Source organism: Vigna radiata, chromosome 1 (assembly GCF_000741045.1).
Source record: "Vigna radiata var. radiata cultivar VC1973A chromosome 1, Vradiata_ver6, whole genome shotgun sequence".
Lineage (NCBI taxonomy): Eukaryota > Viridiplantae > Streptophyta > Magnoliopsida > Fabales > Fabaceae > Vigna > Vigna radiata.
This window is the reverse complement of record NC_028351.1, coordinates 8,323,209-8,341,199: the sequence shown is the minus strand read 5'-3', so window position 1 is coordinate 8,341,199 and position 17,991 is coordinate 8,323,209. Positions and strand designations below refer to the sequence as shown.

The 17,991-nt window shown below is 29.7% G+C and overlaps 2 protein-coding genes across 2 annotated transcripts; one reads left to right on the top strand and one right to left on the bottom strand.

Annotated features, from left to right (window-relative positions):
• LOC106765137 lies at positions 1-3,633 on the bottom strand. Its single transcript, XM_014649648.2, has 4 exons — positions 3,353-3,633; positions 2,752-2,834; positions 360-415; positions 1-274 (listed from the first exon to the last, which is right to left on the bottom strand). Exons 1-4 carry the CDS (start codon positions 3,522-3,524, stop codon positions 196-198), a joined length of 390 nt encoding a protein of 129 aa, XP_014505134.1. The 5' UTR covers positions 3,525-3,633; the 3' UTR covers positions 1-195.
• A 6,859-nt stretch (positions 3,634-10,492) lies between these two features.
• On the top strand, positions 10,493-12,857 carry LOC106756761 (homeobox protein knotted-1-like 1). Its single transcript, XM_014639329.2, has 3 exons — positions 10,493-10,748; positions 11,418-11,525; positions 12,525-12,857. Exons 1-3 carry the CDS (start codon positions 10,569-10,571, stop codon positions 12,711-12,713), a joined length of 477 nt encoding a protein of 158 aa, XP_014494815.1. The 5' UTR covers positions 10,493-10,568; the 3' UTR covers positions 12,714-12,857.
• Positions 12,858-17,991: the final 5,134 nt, after the last annotated feature.

The window sequence follows — 17,991 nt, the reverse complement described above, 5'->3', positions numbered from 1 at the left end:
TTTTCCTACCGAAACCAAACACACTCTTAACATTAAAATATAGGCTAAAAACCATCAAACAACATAGAAGTCAAAAATCCATCCCAAACTGCATAATAAAGATTGGAATTTGGAAATATAGAGGTGAATGAACAGTATATAATTTGGTACATCATCCTGGCATGGCCATAAACACTATCACTAGACTACAAATATCTACTGGGATTTGTATCTCTTCTCCACTTCCTCCATACTCTCCACATCCTTCTGATATTTGCAAATACGGCTGATAGACCTGTCACCACATACACATGCATTCAATGAGTCCATAATTCCATTCCCAAAGGACTAGTGATTTAAATGTAAGATTCTTATTTTACCAGTAAAGAAGAATTGATGTAATGCACAGGATTACATTCCTCTGAGCTTTGTATATCTGTGCAACACCAGAAAATATGGTCAATGAGTCAAGTCAACAATGTCAAGGTATCTTACAAATTCATATTTTCAAATAAAGTAAGCCTAAAGGTATTTTACTCTGTGAGAGATATTAAGTCCAAGAGTACTGTAGTTCAAACAATATAGAAAAATAAACTTTTGTCCAAATAAAGTAAAAAAAAATAAAAAAAAATTACTTTTTCCCCTTAAAAGCTAAACTTCATCTTCTAACATCACAGTTCATAATCTCACAACCTTACAAAGTGCTGTTTAAGAAACTTTATAGTGGTAGAGTTTCAGACTGTGCTTGTAAAGTCAATAACAAATAGCATTATGGGGACAAAAGTTATTGCTCACATAGTGACACACAATCTATACTCTTTTAATTTACTTTGCAACTGTCATGGTAAATATATTGCTATACCTCATCTTCTCTATTGCATTTTGAACCGTACTATAATTGCTCATTTGGTCCCTATGATTACAAAAACATACTTTGAGTTTTTATATCCTTTAATCCCTAAACACATACATAAAAATGATGCGTAGGGACTGAAAAGGAATGTTTTAAGTAGAGGGAAATTAAATATAAGTTAAAACTTATTTTGTCATATAAAGATGAATGAATCAATATTCAGGTTTTGCTGATGAATATTCATTTTGTTATTCGTATGTGGATTGACCAATGAATCATTAGGCATCACGTAAAACAATGACCCATTGATCTAATGTTTTAACCAAGTAAGTCTGACTTTAATAACTATGGATAAGATCCTAAACATTAATGTTTTAAAAATCAAACCTACTTTTCCAGCTAATATTGCATTATTTTTTTTTTTTGTAGAGCAAGATAATACTAATGTTCAAACCAAGTACATAACCAATTTATGGTCTTACCACTTCAATCAACTGGTTTAGTGTAGTTTTTAACACATTGTCTGAAATAGCCCTTCGAAGAAATAATGAATTTACAAGTCACCAAAGTATTTGATAATTTCATTTTATGAAAGTACAAACTTCTGAATTAGTTTTGTTCACAATTCACTAGCATATCAACACAGTATTTTGATTTTTTACAACTCAGATCCAAAAGTTTCATTCACTTAAGGCAACATACTTCTAAAGAGTAAAGGAGGAACCCCTAAAGCAATCAGCAATATTCCGAGAAGAAAATTATTAATGAAGAAAGCATTTTGTCTTGATGAGTGTACACGACAATTTAACAAAATGGTAAGTAAAACCATCAATGCAAAATGGTTGCGTAATTAAACACAAATTATGAAAAAAATGTGCAAGAACCTGAGGAATATGCTTTATGTACTACGGGGGTTAAAAATAGTGATATAGAAATCAAGATTGTTCAAGGAAAACCATGTCAAGGTTAAGTAAACAGTGACAAGACAGTTTCTGGCCCACTGGGCTAAGGAAACACGAGACAGAAGAAAAAAATTACATACAGCTAACAAGATAAAGTTGAATAAAAAGATTAAATCACAATGGAAGGACGCAAAGTAAAAACAAGAGTGTAACTTCTTGCATTAGCCACCCACAGCTTCAACATAAAATGGCATTGTTAAGGTCATTGAAAACTGTGCAACCTAAAGTGTTCAGGCAAAGTGAAGGGCAATAAAAAATACAGCTGGAGACATTCGGTTATCAAAGGATAGTCCACGGAGCCAACAACCTCACATAAACAAACCTAAAACCATGAGAACGATGATATAAAGATGTTGGAAAGAACATACTGAAACTTTGGCTCTCAGAAAATGATAATTTCAGTTACTACATTTGTGGAAGTAAGCCATAATCCAAAAGGACTAGAAATTTTAAATACAAGAAAAAAAATGAGATGAAGATTGAAGAGGATAAAAGAAATAGATAAGAAAGTAATGAGGTACAAGGACAAAGTAAAACTGAAAATAATGATAGTAGAATTCATATAGAGGTTTCCAGTTATCCTCAAAAATTGATTTTCAACACATTCTGCTTTTAACTTTGCAACATTCAGACTCGTAAAATCATTTGAGGCCATGATAAGCAGCTGAAAGTCAAATAAATCCTTTAAACTACAAGTCAGACTTTGCAAACAATGTAAATCATGGTACAAAACCTTTCATCACCAACTGCTTCTAAAGTTATATTTCCATCCAATATTCAGTAGGTTGTTCTAAATTTGAAACTAATATTCATCAAATCTTAAAAATGATCCTTCTCGGTATCAACCAAAACAATCAAAAGTTTATATAAAGTATAAAAAACGCAGTGACCACAATTTACAATGCAAAACATAAAGTCCCCAATTAATCCATCTTCACATCCGCAGGAAATACTTACAGATTTCTCATATCGATCTCTCTCCGCAGCAGTGCAAACTTCAGAGGTACACATCAACCGATGCTCATTCTTCCAGTATATATCTACAAAACAACCACGGATCCAAAATCAGGAAAACCAACACTAGATCCCACACAATTGTCCAATGGATCTCCAACGAAACATATAACCACGAGCACACAACCAACATTAAAAAAACCCATCTAAGCCATTTTCAAGCTCCCAATTCTTTTTTGTTTCCTATTGGTATTATCCTTCGAAGACAATCATGTTAGAGGCAGGATTTGACTTTAAATGCAAACACCTTCCGAAGACGATTCAAATCTTGATTTCTCAAGTTACGAAGGAAGAGACCCTTATGGTAGCTCCAAATCTAACTCTCGACAACATAATCCACCCCAAAGAGGGAAGTGAGAAAGATTCAAAATTTTCACTACCCAAGAGACAACCAGAAGGGTGATCATCTACAAACCCCAAAATAAAGAGCTTGGCACCACCAACCCATAAATCAATAAGTGAAAAATAAAGATTTTGGTACAAACCCAGTTGTTAAAAGATAAAATTAAAGAGGCCCATTTGAAGAAAAGAATGAAGAGTGTACCTAGGAGGTGGAACCCCGCAAAGGGGACGATGAAAAGCGCCGGTTGAAGAATGAGGGAAACGAGAGAAGCGAAACGGTTCCTGAGGAGTTTGGGTGTCGGAAGCGTTAGCAGAATGGCCACCGCAGCCTCAGCCGCGACCACGTATGTGAGTATCAACCACTGCAACGCCATGTCTTCTTCTGCTTCGACTAGCTCTTTCTTGTTTCTTCCTCTGCAATTTATGTGTTCAGATTTTTTGTTTTGGATACCTTGCTTTTCTTATGGGTTAAGATCGGAATGTATTAATTGCTATTCTGTGGCGGAATTCCTTATATAAGTTTATTTTTTATAACTTGAATTTTAGATTATAAAATAAAAATAATATTGTTTATTTTTAAGAAAGTACTAAGTAAGTAATATTATATAAAAATAATGAAGGATGATAAATTTATAAGGTTAACTTTGATAACTCAATATCATGTGAGAAATTATATGGTTGAATTGATGGAACTAAACACTTATCAATCAAAGTTATTGGATTTTATTTAACATATATGTTTATTTTTTCAACATTCACCTATTATAAATTTTTACACTTTAGTAATAAAAAACAGTTATTTCAAAATAAAAATATAAGACAATAATCCAAAAATAACTTATAATAATAAAATATTTACAAAAATATGAACTACTATAAAATATTACACTAAACTAAAAGTATAATATGACAATTACCTTAATGAGTGAAACTTGAAACCAAATATTGTACTTTATGTTTCAGTTCCATCTTTTCTCAGTATTTGTTTATTAAAGATTTTTTAAACTCACGTCATTTAAATAATCATTACAAAGTAGAAAAAACAAAACAAATTAAGAACACAAAAAAATACTAAGATAATGTGTCAAAAGCAATCATAAATCATATTAATAGAATTAGACATATAGTACAAATAAAATAATCAGTCCTAGGTCATAAAATGTTTTTCTCTAAATTTGACCGTCCGAATACATGTATTGATATCGAAATATAAAGGACTACCCTTTGAGGTGGAACAATAACAACTTCCTTAACAACAATTACCATACTCAAAGATTAATCCTTTCAAGCATCTATGGCCAAACAATTAATTAATATACTAAGGACTTCATGCTACTCTTCATCATATAACTATCATTCTCTTCTTGAGACGGAAAGTTATTGAGAGTATTAGCATAACCTCCAATTACTAGTATCATGTATCAATACATACACTATACACATAACCATTTTAAGGACTTCTCCTTGAAACCCTTATAACCATTATTCACATACTTCACATAGATTTATTCCATACCGTCATATAGTTCAAGTTGCAATACTGCTCATAAGACTAATATCATACCATATACATTCAAATTCACAAGAGAAATGGAAGTAGAAACCACCTAGGAAGGACAACTAGTCACCCAATGCCTGAAATCTTGGCGTCCAGCTCGCCCTAACTCGCCCATTGAGAGTGAAAATAGGAAATTCCCATAGTCCAATAAGTTGTTTGCTCGTCTAACCACTATGCACAATTCTACAACACTTTAAATCTGTCAAATTAACACTCCTTCAACCTCACATGTCCTATTCTATACATTTCTACCAATTTCTATCACTTCTGATTAGTATTCTAAGTTACAACAAATCTATCCAAATATATATCTAATCCAATCCAAACTCGTTTTAACTCATTCTATCATGAAATTTCCACTCAAAATCAACTAAAATGCTATTTTATAAACCATAACTCAATTTTACCAATTCTTACTCATAACTAAGCCATTTAGAAATTTGAACAAATTCAAAATGATCCAAAAACAAATCTCGAGCCCTCCACTTTGCCTCATACCCCCAAATAATTATATTTTAAAAATTAATTTTTTAAAATATAATTATTATTTTATAAAAATGAGTTGGAGAAGAAATACGTAATTTATATAATTTTTTATTCATCTTACCAATTTGCAGGTTTTTTAAAACTAGACCATTAAACCGAATCTAAATTTCAGTAAAAATATATATATATTGAATAAGTTCACTAGGACTATTCCAACCCTCCTAAAATGATTAATTTAGAAAAAAAGAAATGCTAACTTAGTACTTTCACATTGTAACAATTTCACTATGCATGTGTAATTTTGAAACTTTGAATGACTAAAGATACATATTACCATTAGCTAAAACGAGATAACCATGTAACAAATAGATAAAATCATTAATATTAAAAAATCATTAAATAAAAATAAATTTTAAAGATGATACATTTTGTAAACTAAAAATTGTCTATATTTAAGCTAAAAGAATTTGAAAAATAGTGAAGTTAACAAGAGTACATGATCAAGTCACCAACTCATCTCTGAGATTAACCCTATATACTTTACTGCATAATTAATCTCATCTAATTCAAAACAGAGTGCTCACTCTTTCTGTTAAGAAAAAACAATAAAGTTAAAACTGATGATAAGTGATATATGTTCACATTTATTTGATATATATTATAAAGTAAAAATATAATTTTTGTATTTTTGAAAAGGAAAAATAAAGTAAAAAGTAAAAAAAATAAAAAAAATTCTGTGTTATAAAAGTATTATTTCTCTTAAATCAATTAAATGATACAATTATATCTCTGGTGTGTGAAATTTATAAGAAATGAGAATATTAGAAATAAGAAGAGAGAATGATCATATATATATATATATATATATATATATATATATATATATATATATATATGTGTGTGTGTGTGTGTATGTATATGCATGCAATGTGCAGGTACAGTGCATGAAGAAAAGAATTAGAAGAAGAATAATTAGCAAGAGATGAGGGAGTGAGGGGAATGAAGCCTGGTCCGAGAAACAGTCACAAGTGCTTTGATATACATATATATTATATATATATGATTGGCATTGAATGCATGCATGGCATGGACACAGCACATCACATACATCATCTCTCGAGCCAAAGCAACATTCCCCACACCCTGATTCTCCCACCTTGTGCATATCATACATAGCTACCATGGATTTTCTGCATAATGGTGAAACTGTGTGAGTGAAATATGAGAGTTGAGAGAAGAAGAAGAAGAAAAAGAAGAAGAAGGAGAAGGATGCATTCATTGCTATCTTGACTTTAGAACTTACCCTGTGGAAGTTGGAAGCTCTCTTTGTCGTTAAGGTTTTCCAACATTGAGTTACATATTGCTTGCATGCAAGGTTACTGTGCTCTTTCATTTCCACTATTCTTTTTTATTATTAATCAATCCTTCATTCACAGCTTCTACCACAGTAATTCTATATATAAAAGAGCTTTTAGATGAACTGAGTTAATTGTTTTTTTGAGTATTTTCATGATATGACTGTCTGATGATGATCTTAAATATCAGTAACAGAAATAAAAATGCTGTTAAAATATTTCAAAAAACAGAAGAAAAGAAAAAAACATGTGTTGTATTTAGACATGCTTACACGTGCAATAGTTGAGTAGTATAATGTGCTTAATGAGTGCAAGTAATTATTGAATACTTGAAATGGTCCTATTTTGCTTTTGTCATTTCCATATTCTTTTCTCACCTCTTTTCTATGTATATGATTATATCTTCATATTTTAATTTGAAAATGACAAAAAAAATTAAGGGTCTCTTGGCATGCCCCATCATTTTTAAATTTTTTTTGTCCCAATGTTATAAGTTGGTGTTCAGTTTAGTCTCCGTTTTTTAAAATGTGAGCTTTTGGTCCTAAGTTATAAAAAATGTATCAGATCAGTCTCAGTCGTTAACGAAATCAATGAAATATGTACCAAGTTGTCATCCAAATATAGAGATTTTACAACCTTCAAAGAGTTCATAAGTATGAAAGAATATAGATGAGACTGATTTGATACATATTTTATTGATTTTGTTAACGGCTCAGACTGATTTGATACATTTTTTATAACTTAGGAACCAGAGGTTGACATTTTTAAAAACGAGGACTAAATTGAACAATAACTTATAACTTACGGACAAAAAAAGATTTAAACCTATTTTAAATGTTTGTTATATGTTCTACCTACAAATAACATTTATTAAAAAAATCAACTTTTTGTGCTATCTTCTTTAAGCAAAAAGAATTTCCATGTAGCAAGATTTGTTGTTTTATTTTAATTGGAATTTGAGAGAAAAAAAATGTATATGGTAAGAGATACTTGAGAGTTATTTATTCTTGTAACTTTACCTTTAATCTTGGTTCTGCCCCCATGTATTATGGTGCATGGAAAAACCTAAAGGATAATAAAAGTATTCCAACATCAAAATGATGACTATATGTGATTATATCTTCAAAAGTAATTTCTTACTAGCCTCTCTTACTCTTTTTTTTCAATAAATTATTGGCTTAGATTAGAAATTAACTTGCATAATGATTTTTGTGCGTATGTTTTAAAGAAATGTTACTTTTACACATATAATTTTTTTACAATATTGTTTTTATTTTTTGTTTTTGACAAAAAAATACAAAAAAGTATTTTTTTATGACCATTTTAGTTTTATAATATATGTTAAAATAAATATAAATATGTGTCACTATTTATATGAAATTTAAATTAAAATGTTTACACTACTCAATGTTGAATGCATTCCATATGAATGTTTACTTGCAAATATATTTGAACTTTATTTCTTATTAATTATAGAATTCATTTGGCATAATATATTGTAGTGATTAAGTAAAATAACAAACTAAAAGAATAAAATGAAAAAAAAAACCCTCTCCTAATACCGAATATGGTCTAATGTGGTAGGCAATGAAAATTGATTTGTCAAAATTTCCCAAATTAAAAAAAATGTTTTTTTGTGCTTGTTTTTCATGATGGGGGAATCAGTCAAAGTCAACAGGGCCAAAGCAAACGGGCCCCCATATCCATTGAATAATTCACTTAGTTTATATTTGACGTAAACTATTTTTCAAGATGAGTAATTATTTTTAAAGAAAATTCTAATTAAATCTTTTACCTCAGATAAAAAATTAATTCAAACATTAAGTGTTTCCCATATTGAAAAATGTAAAAATTTGAATCTCTCCCTATTATATTATGCTTAAATTCATACTCAATTTTGCTTAATAGAATAAATTTAAAAAAAAAAAATTCAAATAGTTTATATTCGATCTTTGTTTTGGCTTTTTTTTTTGGAGTGGGCTATCCCTAATCATGACATTTGAGATTGGGCCAACCCATTTAAAGGTGAGGTTAAGAGCTGGGCCGCTTCTTACTGCACCACCTTTCCAACAGCAAATCTGACCCCGACTCCTCTTCCTCTACTCTCACACAGTTCTTTTTTCCCTCATCCTTCATCAAAAACCTCCTTACTTCAGATATTTTCTTATTAAATACACAGTATATATTTGACAGTTTGAAATATATTTTTATTTTATATTTTAGATTTTACAATTTAAAATATATTTTTATATTTTTCACTTTAAATAATGAAAAAATAAAAAATGCATTTGAAGTATATAATTCACACATGCTTTTGAACAAATTTTGAGGTCATTTAAAATTTGTTTGAATATACTCTTAGTTTTATCTTATGTTTCGAAGAGACTCTATTATTTTCCTATGGCATTGATTCTCGATATCATAGATCCTAGTTTGGTTATCTAACACCCTTTTAGGGTTCAGTTTAATTTAATCGAGGCTAAAAGTACCATATGGCTTCAATTTTTGATGAACCTGATATCTATATGTTTCTGAAAATTGTAAAATTACTATTGCACCTTTTTATGCTTAGATTTTGTTGAACCAAACCTAACAGAGGAGTTAAAAACTCTTTTTTTGTACTAATGCTATAAAAAAATTGAATTCATATAATTCAAAGTATGAACACTAAAATCACACTATACAAGATTCAAGTAAGCTTTAACTTTGATCGTAAAAGAGGATTTAATTAATATTTCATCATATCATATTTTCGGCAAAAAAAAAAACAAAAGATCTAAAGATATGCACTCCTCCTACCTTGGTTGCTAGTGGATTTTGAACAAATTAAGCAATGACATTACTATTAAATTAGCACTATTTAAAATAATGAAACTTGAAAGTGTGGAATATTTATAATGTTTGTTCCTAAAGTTTGGGTGCAATGGATGAAAAGTAGAAACACAGATCTTAGGATTAGCTTGTGTGGATATAATTCTATCCAAAAATGATTTCGTGGCAAAATCAATTGCCATGCTTTTCCCAAAAGTCAGACCAACAAGATCAAACCTTAATTAAGTTCTTGATTTTGTCTGCTGTCTGATTTGGTAGCATAATCAAATAATGCTTTTATCAATTCAGGTGAGGCACAGTATATTCCAAGTCACAAAATCACTGGTTGTTAAAATTACATTTATGTTTTTATTAAAAAGAAATAAACAAAATGATGTTATAAAATAATTTCAAACTATAAATAAAGTGACGTAGAATTTTGAAAAGCTTTATGTTGTTTAAAAACTGCATTTATTGTATGTTTATTTTGGTTATTATATGAGTGTTGTGTGGTAGGAAAGGAAACATATGAATAATATGGTATGTTAGGATGTTGAAAGGAGGGAGAAAATGAAGGTAAGGGAAGCACATGGAATATATAATGGTTTTCCAAAATTATAGTAAACAAATGTCCTTTAGTAGTTAGGACCACAGAACAGTAACAGAAAGAGGAATGAGAAGCAAAGTGATAGGAAGAAGAAACCAAAGTGAACAGTTTCGGTTTTGGCTGTTTCGGTTTTTGAGAGAATGAATATCACTGACTTAGTAAAAAAGTTTTAAAAGAAAAAGACACAAAACTCCAATCACTGTACTAACATAACAAAGCCACCCCATTGCTCGATAAATCTTTCAACTGTTCCTTTCATCACTGCTAAAAGACAATGCTAACAGAGGAAGCAAAAAGGCCTCACTCACACACTCTTTCCTTTTCTCTTAACCACGTATGCATGCAAATGCAATACCCTCTTTCATTTTCTTCCCTTACTTCCAAAAGTTGGAGCATCTCAATCTCACTTACCTCATTATCTTCATCCACCACCATATATAGTACTACCCTTTCATTTTTCACTTCTCTCTCTCTATATATATATATATTATCATTTTTATTCTTTATATAATAATAATAGTAGTACACATTATTATCAGCTAGCTGTAGCACTTCAATATCTGGCATATCAAAGGTTCACTTCTTCTGCTCAAAAATAGACATGGAATCTGAGAGGCCTAACACTACTATTGAGACCTACGAACACCAACACCAACTACAACAGCAAGATGATGACGAGGAAGAAGAAGAAGAAGAAAAGAACAATGAGATCCTCAAGAGAAGAATCTCCAGCCACCCTCTCTATGGACTGCTGGTTGAAGCTCACCTCGACTGTTTGAAGGTTCCTTCTCTCTTTTCCTTTCAACTCCTTCCTTCTTATTAATTCTGTTTACTGTTTTCAACCTCAACTTTGTGTTTCATCACTGTATGCCATATATCATGGTTGATTTCTCAGAAAAGTAATTGTATCAAACTGTAAGATGTGATTCCAAACGATATGCTTCTTTTTTAATCTGAATGTGAATCAGTGTTTAAGAGGGAACTGTTTCTCTTGCCCTTTCAAAGAAGTCTTTCATCCCTTCTTGGATCATGATAAATGACCAAGGATTATCTTTCAGATCGAGTTCTTTTCTTCCAATATAACATACTGAAGGGAGCAGATTCGTTTATATATTTATATGCAAGCTGAAGTTCAACTCCAGTTTGGCCAAACTGGTTAATTTTATAATTAAATTGTATCTTAAAAGTTGTGATTATAATGTGGTGGGTGAAGTAGTTCACATAGAGAAAAACAAAAGCTTGACTACATCATTTGAAATGGAAACTGACCTTTCTTGAAAGTGAAGTTTTTCTTATCATCAACCACTTTATGGATTGATAAACTGTGGACTGATTAACTTGTTGATTGCTGCACATTGTGTACAAAAGATAACAGGAAGACCAAAGGATCTTCATTCTTTTAATTTAAGCACGAACCTTAAAAGATAATGGTTTTAGAACTTTTATTCAGGTCGGTGACATTTCCAACCTGGAGAGAGAGCTGAAGATAGATCAGATGCAAGCAACAGAGAAGAAAAACTTGGGCATGTTCAGCCAATCTGAGCTCGATCTCTTCATGGTAAGACTAACACAACACACTCTCTCTCACTTCCTCACCTGTTTGGTTTGGTTTACACAAACATCAATGTATGTATGTATGAATGAATGCTTTTATGGGATATGATGATGAAGTACCGTACGAAAAGTCAGTCAAATATATAACCTAACACATCATGTGAGAACTGAATTATGTTAATTTTGATGGACACTTCATGGTTGCCTAAAGCATGTGCTTCCTGCTTGAAAGAGACTACTCTCAGAAATGCTCATAGTTTTTTGTTCCAATTCCATGACTGTGACACTTTTCCTATCTCTCTCTGTGTTTGTGCTAGCTAGTGTTCAGATGCTATCTTTTCACATTTACTTTAGGCCGCAAAGATCATTAGAGTTTGGTTATTACTCACCATATAATTGTCATAACCACCTCTTATATATTTTTCTCATCAAAACTTATCGTAAAGATTTTATTTTCCTTGAATTCTCCACATTTGTCTATATCTGTGTCTCAGGCTTAGATTTTGCATGTATCTTATCTTTACAGTATTAGTTAATAGAAAGAAATGATGAAAAATGGATGAATATAAGATTAAAACCAGTAATTTTTAGAACAGTAAAGATTACACAAGATGAAAGTAATGATTAAAGTTTTTGAAGGTGTTAGGTCTAATGGTAAAACTTTGAATAGAGAAAATGGTAGGTGAAGGTGGCAGTATCTGAAGTGTTGAACATATCATAAATGTGGAATGCAATGGTGTCATTAAATAATAGTGAGAAAATATCTGGGATGAGTTTGAGAAAATACTTTTTGACACAAGTAGTATCACTTTGTTATACTGCTTTGAATGGACTGGAACATGCAGCTTCTCTTTGAATTGCTCATTTTTAGGAGACCTATTAGACCCCACACTTCCACCTTCATATACTTCTCCAAACTTTTATCATTCTTCAAGCACTTTTAGATAGAATATATAGACTTTAGGTAAGCATTGCTAAGTGTGTAAAATGATGATGGATGCAGGAAGCATATTGCTTGGCACTTGGGAAGCTTAAAGAAGCAATGGTGGAACCACAACAGAAGTCCATGGCTTTCATAAACAACATGCATTCTCAACTTAGAGAGATCACTAACCCAACTTTGCCTGCACCTTCTTCTGAACCTTCACCACCTTCTGCTTCTTCTAGTCACTCCAAATTCTCAATAAATTAGCAACAATTTACTTTTTCATGCATGCATCATACTTTAAAATTATTATATATTATAACTAGGTTATTAAGTAAGCCTTTCAATTATCATCATATCCCTGATTAATTAAACTCTACCTCATATAAATATATAAACTAACTGTCATTAACTGCCATGACTATTATTATTATTATTATTATTGTTGTATAAATATTATTGAGGTTAATTAGAATCTAGTGTTGGTTTATTGCTTTATACATTTTCCATAAAACTGAATATGGTTTAGAGATATTAAGGTTCATCTATACCAGATGAGACATTGAAAAATAACAACTTCTTTAAAAAAAACATTTTTTGCAAGAACTAAGAGACCATCTCTTCAAATCAGTTATAATTACACCTATACTAAATTATATTGTCATTTGTTTATCTAGTTCCCAATTATTATAACTCCAAAAGTGTTAATTAGCATGATTTCTAATATTAGTAATTTTATTATTTAATTAGAAATATTCTTGTAATTATTAAAGAATTTATGAATAAATTAACTAATATTGGAACTATATGTTGGGAAAATGTACTACATAAAACAAAAAGCTTAACTAGTAATTTGTTCTCAATTTTGCTTGAGAACTTTTGAGTAGGTCTTTGTTTTAGTTTTTGTTTCAAATAAGTTTAAAATTAAAAAAATATATATATATTTAATTAAGTAATTTTTATTAGTATCGTACCAATAATGTTAAAAGATATGTTACGTATCAGTTTATAATTATTATTTTTATAATTCTTTTTAATTATTTTATTTTTTGCAAAATTTTTGTTATCCATGTGTGTGACATGACATGTAACATTATGTGGTTGCAAGATAGTGTCACGTGTGAATGTGAGAGATAAGTGTTATTATATTGTATTCAATTAAGTATTTATATATGTTATTTTGATTTAATCTAGTTTACTTTTTTTTAAATGAAGTACTCGCATGTGTGACTGTCACGTGATACTATGGATTTCACTTGGCACACCACAAAAATCTTACATCTAAGAGTTTAGAAAGTCGTGTTTTAGAATTGATAATATTAAAAATTTAAAGTATAAATAGAGTTTTTATAAACAAGTTTCATTATATAGAAATACACAATTTCTAAAAATCTTTCCTTTAGAGCTCTCTCCCTTTTTTATAGATTTTTTCTCTATCTGTTCATCTCTTTGGAGATCGGAGAATGCTAGGGTGATATTTAATGTGAACTCTTCACTTCTATCTAATCAGTTTCTTCAATATAGTAAGTTTGTTTTCTATCATTTTTCTTGGTTTGTTTGTTCTTTTTTGGCTCGTATATAAAGTTTGAACTTTCTTTTCTAGTATTTGTTGATCAATGTTTCTAATGGTGTGTCTTGATCATGTTTGTGTTGTTCATAGGGGTAGATAGAACTTCATGTGTATTTGGAGGTGTTTTAGGGTTCTAGAGTAGTTTTGTCTATCTTTCAGGTAAGAGAAACTGATTGCATTGTTTTTAACTGATAAATACCATGTAATTATTAATTGTATGCTTGTACGACATTTGACTTTTATGATTGAGTCGTCTAATGAAATATGATGTGCAGAGTGAAGTTAGGATTTAATTTGGCTTACATGAATTGTATTTTGAAATTTAGTATGTTGATTTGCAGGATTGAAATGACATAAATTTGTAGAATTATGTTCTGCAAAATTATGTAAACTTGTTAAACTATACTCATTCGGCGATGTTGAAGTTAGAGGACTCACTGACTTAACAATTGTTAGGTAAGAATATACTCGTTTGGCGAATTCAAAGTCAGAGAACTACTGACTTGGTGGTCATTGGACAGAATAACGTTGTTTGGTGAAAGCAAAGTTAGAGAAATCATTAACTTGATAGTGATTGGGCTATTTGGGAAAATTTAATTTTGTGAATTTGAGTGATAATCTCGTTAGGTTAGCTATATGGCCGTTGGACGAGTGTACTTTTAAGCACTACTTGTTGGGCAAATAGAAATTTTAGTTGAGCGAGATTAATAGAGTCTAGCTTTAGTTTCTTATCTTTTCTTTTGGTATGTTTAATGTGTGATTTTGTAAATGTTAAAATGTGTGATTAATACAAATCCAATGAGGGTTGATTGTGGTTACAATAGTGTATGTATTGATATATAGATTTCGTATTGGGAGTTGTCTTGTCGCTCTAATACTTGTTTTATGATCATTCTTTTTGCATATTAGTTTACTCTCCTTTTTTTGTTCTCTTTGTTTACAATGATCATGTTAATGGTGTGAATAAATGATGATGTAACAGTGATCTAGTGTAAGGCAAGAGTGACGCAATTATATAGTTTTAAGGTGATTTTGTTGTATATAATTTGGAAAACTCTAATTTTATTAGTTTAGTTATATGACTATTTGCATGTAGTACATACTTGTATGTATGACTATAATATAATATTTATATCCTAGTTTTTTTTCTTAATGATTATTATATTTATAATGTTTTGTTTAATAGTCTTCCTGTTAAACGGAATGTTAGATTACACAATAAAAAATAAAATAAAAATAATAAAATACTATATACTAATATGTAACATATTTTTAATATAGTTGCCATATTACTAAGAGAAAGAACCTAATTAAATCAATTTTTTAAAAAATAAATTAAAAAAAATACAGATAGCTGTTTAACCAAAATTGAGACTAAATAACTAATTAGAATTATCATGTACGTAATCTAGAAGACTCCATATTGTGTCTCTATTGACAATGCAAAAATTCAAAAGCGATTAAAGTAAAAAATAAAAATAAATAAAAAAAGTGGACTAAAATGTTGAGAATAAATTATTTAATGTCTCATGTAGAGTTTTTAAAATGGGTCATAACCTGTGAGTCAACTCGACCTGTCACGGGTTCGGGCTGGGTTAGGTTTGAAAAATACAATCCACTTATATGCGGGTCAGATTTTAACTCGGTTCATTTAGACCCGGTTCATGCGGGTTGAACCCGTGGTGAGTCGGGTTGGCCCACCAACCCACCTACCTAATTTTATTTTTTTAATTTATTATTTTATTTATGAAACCTTACAAAATAAAATACATTCTTCACTCCCTGTGTATACCCCCTCACTTCACTGAAATTCTTCAAGGAGTAGGTAAAACACCCTTACTTTTTTCTTCTTTTTCTCCACATTTTTGTTTTCTCACTTCTCTTTCTTTTCTTTTTTTTCAAAAACTCTATAATTATAAAAATAGGGATTTGCGAATTTGTTTTTTGTTCTGGGGGATTTAAAGACATGGAATGATTTTTTCATGTTCTGACATGCTTGTATCAGATTTTGTTTATTTAAACAATTTGAGTATATATTATTTGAACAAGCTCTTTTTGATATTTTTGAATTTGGGAAATTATGTTACATATTAAATTATTAATTTTTTGTTGATGTTGTTGAATACTGATTCTTTTTTTTTTACTAATATTTTTTTATTGATTGTCGGAATTGTTCTAATATTACGAAAATCTTTATTAGTGAATCTGGAGATAACAAGAACAAGGGTCAAGGGTTACAACAAGAACAAAAATGATGAATATAAGAAACTTATTTGTATGTTTGTTGTGTTTGTGTTTGAATGACATTTGGATTATATTGTACTTTTTATTATTATTTTGAATTGTCTTTAACATAATTTTTTGGGAGTGAAAATTGTTTAAATTTAAATTACAGAAAGTTTGTATTCTTTTTATTTAAAAAAAAATGTAATTAAATGGGCTAGTGAGCCAACCCGTTTACCCACAAACCCGTGGTGGGTCGGGTCGGGTTCAAGTTTTTCTGGCTCGTTAATAAATGAACCGGGTTGGGTTGACTCACTAAGTGACTAATCCGTAGGTCGGGTCGAGCCGGATTACCCGTTTTGACAGCTCTATGTGTTAACCATTGAAATATTACCTACTCAACATAATTTAGTTTATCACAATAAGTCTTTTTAATAAAGGTGCGTGTATTGTGAAAATGATGATATTAAGGAGTAAAGAGTATAAAATTGATTTTATAAACTTAAACTATAAACTATAGACTTAATTAAATTTGAAATTCTCACAACTTTGTATACTTTTAATTGGGTATGTATTAATTTTTCTATGGAAATTAATGCTATATTTAATGTGTTAATGATTATTTCTCTCTCACTAAAAGTAATCAAATCAAAGAATTTTGAACCTAATCACAAATAAGTCTCTTAAAAAGAGATGTGTACAAGATAGAGTTTTGTTGGAACCTTTTTTTCTATTTGCTTTTATACTTTTGACTCAAACTGTTTACATTCTGAAAAATCTCTGAATGTAAATCTTATGCTTAGCTGTTGTAAATTGGTCAATAGAGATATTAAGTCTTATTATTGACAAATTTAGCAATGATCTTGGTTAATGTTTGGAGAAGTTTCATAACAAAGAATATTTAGAATTTATTTACTTGTGAAATGATACTTGAATTGAATGTTAACATAAAAAGAATCATAGCTTATTAAATTATAGTGAAAAAAATTGAAATTAAAAATCCCAATTTTTATTTTTTTTTGGTGCTTAAATGGTTCAAAACAAAATTCAAAATCTTCTATTTTACAATTTATTTATTATATCTACTGTAAAAGAAAGAACCAAGCATCTACAAAAAAAAATAATAATACAAAAAGAAAAATATATAAGACAAACAAGAATCGTAAAAGCAAAAATAATCAAGTTAAAAATGGTATTCTTACCTTTTTCTTTCTTTATGTTAGAAAAACAACAGTGGAGAAAACAAAACACTATTTTGGTCCTAAGAATAAAAAAAAGGGATTTTTCTTTCTTTACCGATAATTTTTTTCTCTATAAGAAATTATCAACTTGCCCCTTTTATAACACAACAGAATCAATTTAAAATTATACTCTAAAATATATAATTTGATATATTTCGTGAAAAATATAATATTAAAGAATTACAGTATATCGCTGGCAAAATAAAAGATTAAGATTTAAATTAATAATAATAGCTATATAATTGTTAAAAATATCATCTTAAATCCAATATTTCTAAGCAAATTGTCTACAAATGTTAAAACAAAAGATAGTAGAATTATGGAATGCAGCATTGTCCTCATGTTAGAGAACATCATAAGGTTGAGTAAGAATAGAAACATCTTCACACTTCCAGATTATATTTTCTCATGTCACAGTCAATATTAAAAGTGGACAACCATTTTTTAGCACTTCCTTCTGTTAGAGTATACCAAAGTAACATAAAGATAATGTATGTTGGCAAGAGAATGC